This window comes from Idiotropiscis lumnitzeri, chromosome 6, assembly GCF_059441095.1.
Source record: "Idiotropiscis lumnitzeri isolate Australia: NSW breed Sydney's pygmy pipehorse chromosome 6, RoL_Ilum_1.0, whole genome shotgun sequence".
In the NCBI taxonomy this organism is placed as follows: Eukaryota; Metazoa; Chordata; class Actinopteri; order Syngnathiformes; family Syngnathidae; genus Idiotropiscis; species Idiotropiscis lumnitzeri.
The window spans coordinates 8959237-8969343 of record NC_142396.1 but is presented as its reverse complement, the minus strand read 5'-3'; the positions used below and the strand labels follow the sequence as shown (position 1 = coordinate 8969343).

Here is a 10107-nt window from a genome sequence, read left to right as displayed (position 1 = left end):
CCAATACGCAGACCAGCCACATGGAGATGCAGTGTTGTCCTTGAAATCATACTAACCGGTCGTATTGTTTGTAGCCGAAGCGTGACTTCTGCTTGTAGTTTGTATATTATGTAACTACAATAAACTCAGCCATGACAACTGCAGTTAGGCATGCTGATCGTGCAGCCTTCGTTGTGAAGGTTGTACGAGCAAAAAAAAAACTTGCAGTAAACAGTACAAAACTTTATTCAAGACAAAAACTGGGATCTAGGACACAGTATGTAATACAAATAAAAAATACCAGCATCTCTTACAATTACAAAGACTAACAGTTTGCTAAATTTGTGGCATATTCCCTACACAGGGACAGTTTAATAGGCAATGGAAGCTCATTAAGGAAAAAAAATTTTTACTGCTTGGTATGTGGCTCACCTCACTACCAGACTCTCGCTCCACACCTCACAAATATTTACAAATGGCGCTCAAAGTGGGCGTTGCCTGGAGGGGACAGTGTAGGACGTGGTTTGGCTGAGATTGGCAGCAGCAAAAAAATGAGCTGTGCTAAATTGACTAACCAAATGCTATGCTAAGTCTCAAACCTGAAAAGTCACCTGCTAGCCAAGCCGGAGGACAAAGCCAACTTTACGTTGTGAACCTGCAGATGGCTTCACACAAACGGTTTTTGCCCCGAATTCAGGATTTCAACCAACATGCATAACACATAAAATGGCAAAATGGCCAGAACATGAAGACAGCATGAGTAGACCAGCCATACAGTTAATCAGTAAAAAAAAAAAAAGGTTCATTTGAGGGTGAGTATCCAGAGAAGGCACAGAAAGTAAATCCCTAAAAGACACAAAACACGCTTAACATTGAGCATTATTCTGATCAATGTAACTACATTGAAAAACTTGACAAAGCACAGCAGCCACACACTGAAATGTAACCTGTTATAGAGGGCCTGATTTACTAAAACATCAAATAACGTCCGCCAAATTGTGGTCATTTGACGACTCACTCAAAAAGCTCCAAAACTGCATTGCTTGACTAGACCATGTTGAGGAATTTTTGGGACAGGTTCTCGGAAACCTTATAATCACTTTGGCTCACTTCAGGATCAACCCAAAAAATAAAATAAAAATTGTATTGTCAAAAAGTGCAAGCCATTTTCAACACATTTTTATTGCGTGTCCCTAAACATATTTTTAATCTGATTTCAATGTCAATTTCAATGTTTTTGGCATGCACACTGCTTGACTAAATCAGGCCCATTGATTCTGTCAAAGCGTGAGTCTCTTTATTTTTGTTTCTGATGGTGGTGTGTCCCCTGGTGCCATTATTTGTCTTCAATGGTGAGCCATCCTTTATTGTAGTCAATGAGCAGCTCTAGGTAGTACTTCCACTCGGGCTCGCTGTCGTAGCGCACCTCAAAGATGGTCTTCAGGGGGTCGCTGTGAGCCTCGTGGACCTGCACCACCTCCCCTTGGTACCACACCTCGGACTTGTCGTCCTCCTCGTAGAGATGTCGGATCCTCTTGCCCACCAGGTCTGGGTAAGCGAGCCTCAAGGACCCGCGGGCGCGTCGCGCGGCCGAGCGTAGGACCCAGCGCCGCCTGCGCTCGGCGCTGTGGCAGGCCGACAGGTAGGGGCAGTACTTGATTTTCAAACGCGAGCTCGTCTTCTGCTTTCGGGAGCTGCAGAGGGGACGAAGGTTTCTCCCTGAACGTCCCGTCCGTTGCCACTTGAAGGTCACGCGTTTGCTCTCTGCCTCAGTCTTTTTCAGCTTGATGATCTTTCCCGCACTGTTGTGAGACGCCAGCAGGAACTCATCCGGGAAACTGGAAGATTCCTCTGGTTCCACATTGCTGCCGGGAAAGTCGTCTGAAGTTAACGGGTGAGTCCAGGAATTGTCTGTGGGTGAAGCATCTTCATTACAGTTTTTTTGGCCCGATTCTTTTTCAGTGTGCTTTTGTGAGTTATTTTCTTCATTATCATCAGACATGCTGTTGTCCAGAAACAGGCGCCTCGAACTGCTCTTCACCCGGCTTTTTGTCTTTGTTATGCTCGCCTTGTGGGATTTGGCTTTGGTGTCCTCTGCTGGCGAAGAGCTGCTGCTGCTGCTATTTGAGCATTCCCAAGTCTCCCTGTCTACTCCTGAAACATAGCAACATACAAGAGGTTAGAGTGGGGAAAAGAAAAAAAACAATAGTCATATGGGGGGGAACGTTAGTGTTAGTCAGGGCAAAACATTGGTCCACATGAGAGACCTCTGGTTCAGTCAAAGTGATTCAAGAGTGAAATACAATGTTGCATATTAAGAACTAAAAGGAGGTCATCCAGATTTGGACAATTCTCAGATTTAGCACAAAGAAGCAAAACAAACAAGTGATTTCCCACATTCAATTTAACGATGGCCGCATCAGATCCGGGTGACGCATTTAAGCTTTTGTTGTTTTCAGTCTGATTTGACTTCAAAGAGTTGATTTTCCCAAAACACAAACTTCAGAGAAAGAATATCTTGTGCTCAGAAATAGAGCAGCTGGTAAACGATGTCGAAAACCTCAGGGTACACAATTTTAACAAATGAGCCAGAGTAAGTGTTAATGCAACAAAATTGGATGGTTCCACCACATTTTGCCTTTGAGAAGCTATTTGCGGATCGTGTTGAAGAACTGGGGTTTAAATGTAGTTTTCAGGTCAATTGAATTTTCTGGCTCAATCGCTGGCTTTCGATTTTGGTTCGTTCGGCGGACTAGATGACCACATTTTAGTTCATGTTTAAAAAGCCAAGATGGCTGACAACCAGACCAGGGTGCACCCCAGCTCTCACCCAAAAGCAGCAAGAATTAAGGATAGAGGACGAAGGGTGGGTTAAAAAGTACACAGCTCTGATTAGCAGCCTGCTACGAGATGGGAGAACAGAGAGTGATGTGTTCAAAGCTTAGTTTCTGTATTCAGAGAAGTGCATGATTCTGCCAATTAAGTGCAACACTTTGATCACATAGCAAAATGGAGGGCACTATTGGCAGAAACCAGCACAGGATTGGTGGAACCCGGTCATTGGCAAGGAAAAAAGAGTTCATTAGTCATATTCACCCGTCATTAATTATCATTTGATAATTTTTGCGCTGTCGAAATGAAGAGTTATCTGTATGTTAGCATGCTACGTGCTTGGTTTAATGGAGAAGAGACTGACAGAATTCTACCATTTGCATTCAGGGCCAGGGGGATGAAAATGAGTTCGACAACCTGCAGTCCTATGGCGATTTATACCAAAAATGTAATGGAGTCTTCGTCTGCACATGCGCCAACCAAAGTTTTCAGCAACGTTTCGTTGGAATCAGTAACGTCGTTTTTGCATAATCCATCGGACTGACTAACAAGCAAGGTTCACGCATACCAATAATCAAATTTGAGAAAGCTCAAAAACAAGGCCGCGATTGTCACGGAAGAAGCAGATGGCCACAAAGAACAGGAAACATACACACTAAGGAGAGCGCCTGGATATTGTCAGAAGCTGTTGGCAAAAACAGCACCCCACTACACACGTGCGTTTCAGCAACAGAGACTCCAACATTTGCGCTCAAATCACAAAATTCAAAATTTTGTTGTAGTACATATTTTCTTTCAAATATGTTTCATGTGCACCTTCAAATGAGCTTCCCTGCTTGCAACAGAAAAAGAAGGAACGTGTAGTGGGATTAACTGACAACATAAAAATTAAGCACATATACCTGTGAAGTCTTTTGGACCTCTGGTGACGTTGAGTCTGGAAAAAGTAAATGCATTTTATTTGGAATATTAAAGGCTTCTGGCAGTGGAGCAGAAATTTGTCAGTGCTTAGATAACGAACGACAGTTTAAATAAGCGGAACCAAATGAAAGTTAGTAGCGCGTCCAACAAAGAACACATTCTTTTCCTGAAAGAGGAGTCTGGAAAGATGTTACAAAAAGTTCTTTTCAGTGTGGTCCAACGATACACAAAAGCGACATCCAATCGACCAACAGGAACCCGGTCCACCTTTTGAGATTCAAAGCTTTTCCATTTTCTTAAACACAAGTCTAAATCACGCAACATCTTTGATACTACTTTATTTTGTCACGGTGGATTCACACAGGCTAAACTTACACTGTGAACCATATCATATGCACGCATTCATTAACTACTACACAAGCGTCAACATCAGGCAGACACAACATTGAAATAAATAATTAAGCAGTTAAATGTTCCATTGTGTTTCATTGACCTGGAATGACTATCTTGATTTTATTTCAATGTTATTTCATGCTTGCGACATAAACACCTCCCTCTAAGGCGAGGTTATGTTCCCAAACCATCCCCGCAATCGGTAAACTCCTTGAGGTTAAAATACTCCCTAGGAATGTTTTTATAGCATTCATGGCACTTTCACTGAAGTTTTTAAACAAGCATGGAATCCAAACACAAACATCGATCCAAACCGAAGTTGACAAAAAGACACGTTCCATAGTCTTAAAAAACAGGATTAGAGGATGGCATTCAGTAAATTTTAAAAACCAGTCTGTGCTGTCTTCCTGTTTTTCTTTCTTTCAAATTTCCACCATCTCAAAGTAAATTGTGCAGCCATCTAGTCGTCAATAGTTGAATTAGCTCCCCAAAATCCGACAAAATAGTGAGACCACAAATCCGGAAGCAGTGATTTGTGGTTACCGTATCTAATCAGCAAGGAATTCTCTCACTTTCCACTGGAATGGTTCCAGTCGCAAAGGTGACTTGGACATAAAAGTCGACACGGCAACATTTTTAAGTGGCTTGATTTGTGGTTAAACAATTGTCGCTGTTTACACTCTTCACACTGCCTTGACAACTGACAAAAAAGAAAAAGATTCCCCTTACGTGAACCATGCAATGTAAAACCAGCCTCAGACGCCTTTTGACACCTACAACAAAGCGCTACCTGTTAGGATCCAAATACATTAAGTGCACTCACCCAGGTGCTTGCAGACATCGGAGTAATACAAGAGGTTGAGCACGTCGGGGTAGACGTTGGGCAGGTGTTTTAGCGACATCAGCCTCCTGAGGCGCGCCGAGCAGGGTTTGTGGAGCTGGGTGAGTACTTTCTCCTCAGAGAGCGTCGTTGGCCGCAGTTCCACCTTGTGTTCTTGCAGCACTTGGTCGATGAAGGTGCCAGGCACCACGGGAAAAAGGATTTCTTTCACCACCAGCATAGGGAGGAACACCGCCCCCGTTCTCAGAACGTGTGGAAAAGGGCAGCGCTTATGTGTGATGTACTCCCTGAACCTGCCCAGCACTTCCTGAAGAGCAACACTGATCTCCTTATTGAGCCACTTGTCCCTATTTTGAATTCCCAACAAGCAGGAGACTTTCTGGATTTTGGTGGACGAAGTTTCTACCAGTTGCAGCTGAGACCGCCAGGTTCTGAGTTCCTGCTCTGAGGTGGCAGACACGCATTTGGACACCAGCTTGCAGAGGTTGCGATGCAGCTCTAAGAAATGTTTTCGAACAGAAGCATGCGCTTTGGGTTTCCTTGGGGATATTTCAGTCTGACTTTGCGCAGGTGTTTCTTGTTGCGCAGCGGGACGATAGCGCTTCATTTCGGGGAGACGGATATTGTAGGTGGAGCTAAGCTTTAGGCACTCAGGTGGGATAGTTTTAATATCTAATTTGGGTTTAAATGGTTTGAGCGGATTGACTGGTAACGGCTCGGTGTTGTTTAACTGCTCCTCTGATGTCCTTGCATTAGTCAGAGAAGCGCAGCTGGGCAGTTTGGGGCTCTGGGAACAATCATTGACTTCCAGTGATTTAGATTTACAATCAAGTTTCTCATTTTCATATATCTGAGTGACAAGCAAGGATTTGGCGTCTAAGGACGTTGCATCTTCCGATTGCAGTTTGCTTTGATCATGCATTGCGTTGCGACCAACATGACCTGGAGAATTTTCTCTAGCGTCACATGCGTCTGATTGATTTATCTTTTCAACTTTGATCTTTGCGGGTTCAATCATTTGGACTTCAGACCTCTCTGGACAGATATAAGCAGGTGGTCTAACCGGATCAGGTTTTGTTTTTTTAAGGGGTGCTGTGGGTTTGACTATAAAGTGTTCAGACAACTGCGTGCCTGTCTGAGGCTCTTTGTCTGAGAAGAACACTCCAAGAGGTCTTAGGTGTTCTTTGTCATATGCCAGGCTAAACACAGAGTCAATAACAGGCATTTGAAGGGACTCCTCTTGATTTGGTTTGTGGGCCCCTTCTATTTCCAACTTTTGTCGCTTTTCAATCAAGCTAGTTTCACATAAATCAGGTGGCTCTGCTTTTATTTTTAAAAGTATCGGGGAGCGTCTCTTCAGACTGTCTTTGGGAACAAAGTGAGCGTGGCTGCATGCAACTCTGTGTTGCTTTTTACCTGTTGCGATGACTGTTTCAAACTTAGGCCTGTTGATTAAAGGTGCACAGAGGCAATCCAACGTTTGTTTGGGGGACTGGGGAAGCTGCGTCCTTGGGGAAACTGGCAGGTCTTTGGGATGTTTGGCGCACGTAACCTGAGCTAAGTAAGAAGAATAGGGCAGCGGTCTGTCTTGGGTCAAGCCAGAAGGCGAAAGGACGGGTTGATCCATCTGATGATCAAGTCGACTGGTGATGGGAGGATACAGCCTACTTATTTGAAAGTGGGAAGGCAAAACAGATTGGCCGACCGGTCGTGTCGGACTGATGGGGTCCATCCGCAGCAAGCAATGGGAAGCGTCTAACGGGACGTGCTGGTTGGTGTTGCTCTTTTGATGGCCGGCTGCTGTGGACAAACATTGGTCTGATGGAGGAACACTGATTCTATGTGACGGCAGCCCAGGTGGCACATGCTGCATCTCTACATTTCTTATTTGACTTACATGAAAACCAGGATGTGCATAACATGGATAGCCTTGCACAAAGGAGTATTTTGGTTGTGTCTCAGCACTATGCAAAAACAACGGAATGTCGCCATGAAGCGTTTGAGGGAATGCATAATGCTCTTGAGGGGTTGGGATGGTGCTTTTTCGACTAACGGCAATGTCCTCTCTCTGTTCACCACTAACATCCCGACAATGTGTTCTGCTGTTTTCTACCTCCACGTTGGCCTGCGGGTAGTAAAACATTGGGTGCTTTGTTGGATGGCCATATTTGGACATGGAAGAACATTCTTGATAAAGCTCTGAGGTCATATGCTCATATGTTGCATGGGAGGGGTGAAGGCCTGCATAGCCTCTGGGGGAAGGCTGTAAATGTCGGCTTTGCTCGCTTAGAGAAGTTAGTATGGAGAGAGGGGCCATGGAGGGGTAGCCACTGTAGTTTGACTCCATTCGAGTCGACCTTCCTCTGTTTAAACTTTCTGGAGTCATTCTCTTGACTTGTTCCTCACCGCGATCTAAGTGTAAAACTTGTTTGTCTTGCGCCATTCGCTGGATGGGTGATCTTTGGTTGTAATAAGCCTCCCCTTGAGTCCAGTCCTGCTCACGATCAGCGGTGGTTGCCGTATGGCCACGCTCCATATTGTACCGATGTCCCATCATGCACAGGTCATGGCAGCAAGGATTATGTAGATACAGAGCTTTTGGAATGGCTAAAAAAACAGGATTGTCAGATAGTGACGAATTGTCGCAGCCAGTTTGCGTCCCAGATGCGTGATGTATTGGACTTCTTGCGTCCAGCTGAGAAGCGCTGGAGTTAGTCCAAGGAGTTGTTAACTCTACTGCATCCCTTCCCCGGGGGTGGTAGGAAACATGGGCGCTGCCGTACTGGAACACCGGCTTTACAATGAATCCAGACATGCCTGATGACTTTGACAGTCCAGTAAATGCCACGTTTTCGTCAAATAAAGGCATCTTGGATTAAAACATCTCGACGAGGGTCTGCTTCCACTGCTTGCTCATGTTCTTATCAGGCTTTGATGACGTGTCTCCAAACCTAAGAGAAGAAGAACCCAAGTGTAAGCACATGTAATATAACCGGTTATTAGTTTTCTAGCATTTTCCCATTCAGGGTCAACCATTAACAGCACATTGGTGAATTTAGACTCTCCAAACACCTAATTTACCATGCCGATCTTTAAAATGCGATTTATCATTCAAAATCATCTGGCACCAAAGTTCTTATGCAGGCCTTGCTGAGACTTATCACATGTACATCAAACATGACAAATAAGCAAAAATTTGAGGAATGCATAAACGCGCCTCTTAATTTAATCATTGAGAACAAGAACAGTATACACACACACACACACACACACGCACGCGCGCGCGCACACTCGCACACACGCAACATGCTAAAACAGTCCATTGTTCGGCATATACCAATTAATATTTCCACCTGACAGCAAAGTGAGTGTACATGGAAAGTTAAAAACAATTAGTCACCACATACCAGTGGTGTCGCTGACCTTTTCCACTTTCGCTCCAATAGTTTCAGTCATCCTGTCTTTTCAGTCTTTTCTGATTACTTCAATGGTTAGTCTTTATTGCTGTTAGTCCTCTTTCAAATAATTATTTTTTTAAGATAATGTATCAAATATTTGAAAATTACATGTATAATATTTGTGACAGCACAACACAATATTAAGGAATAAAACATTTAGAAAGTGAAAATTCAAGGTTTGTGTTTTGTAATCTTTAACTACATTGCTTTACTAATGTTGTGTTTTTTTTTTTTAACATTCTATCAGTGTTTTAATACAGCATAAAATTCTAATTTTTTTGACAACAGAGCCACAAAGGTGCACTCAAGTGGTATGATGGTTAAAGCAACACAATTACAACTAACTTTATAGTGCAAGTGCAACATTGCAGGTGCATCAGTAGGCATTATCTTGCCATCCTGCTATTAATTCATGAAAACAAGACGTATCTGGTCTAGTGTGCGTGTTTCCGGTGATAAAACAACGAAAAAAACGGACCTACATGCACTTTATTTGGTACGCACGTCAAAGAACGAAGCGTTTCGCTGTCACGTGACTTTTCACAGTTAAGGCAGGAAACCAGTTAAACCTCTCAAATAAATGGAGAGGAATTAATCATAAAGTTGGCGTTGATAGTTGCATGCGGTTTCTTTAGCAGATATTTTTTCGTCCTCCTTCCTTAATCAGGCAACTTGAAAGACAACTTGAAACAATTCATTTGCAAAACACGAGTATTTCTTTGAATGTATAGAGAGAAAACGTCAAGATGACAGGCATTCAGTTGACAAAAACGTTAGTAATTTACAATTCCGTTTAAATATTGGTTTTCTCTTTCCCTCGTCGACTGTCATCCTTCGCGAAATTAGTTATAACAAAGTTACATTTCAATGGACTGTTTCTTTACCTCGCGCTGAAATGTCACCGCACTTTCGACAAAAAACGACTCCATGTGAAATAAATCCAAAATAGTCCGGTGTCAGCGGCTCAAGCGGAGGAATACTCCACGAAATGTCATGTGGAGGAAGCGATGAAAAAAAATAATAAAATAAAAACGTGTCCAAGGGTGGTGGTTGTGGTGGGATTTGCCTTACAAAAACTTTCCCGCGTCCTGCGGATGTCCACGCGTGTTTTTTTTTCGTGGGGAGCCTGAACGCAGTGAGGACGAAGACAAAGGGAAGAGGAGGAGGGATAACATGAAGGATGGTCTGTGATCAATAGGCGGAGTTTTGTTTTCAACACGTGACCCTCAAATGGAACTTTTACTTAATCATCGATTTAAACGCTTTTAAACTCTTCATCTTGTCCTTACTCTTAGAGTTCATAGACTTCAGACAGAACTTCATGGACTCTGTGGGCATTTTTATTCATTAATCCTATATAAACACATTATGACAGCACACAATTATGCCAATTTTCATAGTCAGTCCTATACTATATATAACTATATAGAAGACTGAAAGTACCAAAATTAAATAATACACCATGAAATGTTTAATTAAAATTGTCATTGTTTCATTCATTCGTTATGTATGGATTTAAATAAATCAGATAAATTCACCATTAAATAATGAAATAAAAGTCTAATTATTTTTTTTATTTATTAAACATGTAATTAAATAAATCAATGTGTCATTAAGTGAATATATATACATGTATATTATATTTCGTGGTCCCGCGATGCAGTGTTTCATGAATTCATTTTT

The 10107-nt window shown here is 42.7% G+C and overlaps 1 protein-coding gene across 5 annotated transcripts; it reads right to left on the bottom strand.

Annotated features, from left to right (window-relative positions):
* Window positions 1–209: 209 nt before the first annotated feature.
* On the bottom strand, window positions 210–9611 carry prmt2ip (PRMT2 interacting protein). 5 transcript variants are annotated; one of them, XM_088299168.1, is made up of 4 exons: window positions 9309–9586; window positions 4949–7917; window positions 3714–3748; window positions 1988–2133 (listed from the first exon to the last, which is right to left on the bottom strand). In XM_088299168.1, exons 2-4 carry the CDS (start codon window positions 7833–7835, stop codon window positions 2128–2130), a joined length of 2928 nt encoding a protein of 975 aa, XP_088155294.1. In that variant the 5' UTR covers window positions 7836–7917; window positions 9309–9586; the 3' UTR covers window positions 1988–2127. The 5 variants fall into 5 exon arrangements, with proteins under 5 accessions (XP_088155290.1, XP_088155289.1, XP_088155291.1 ...); XM_088299164.1 differs by lacking the exon at window positions 3714–3748 and having other exon boundaries at window positions 210–2133; window positions 9496–9611; XM_088299163.1 differs by lacking the exon at window positions 3714–3748 and having other exon boundaries at window positions 210–2133.
* Between the last annotated feature and the right edge of the window lie 496 nt (window positions 9612–10107).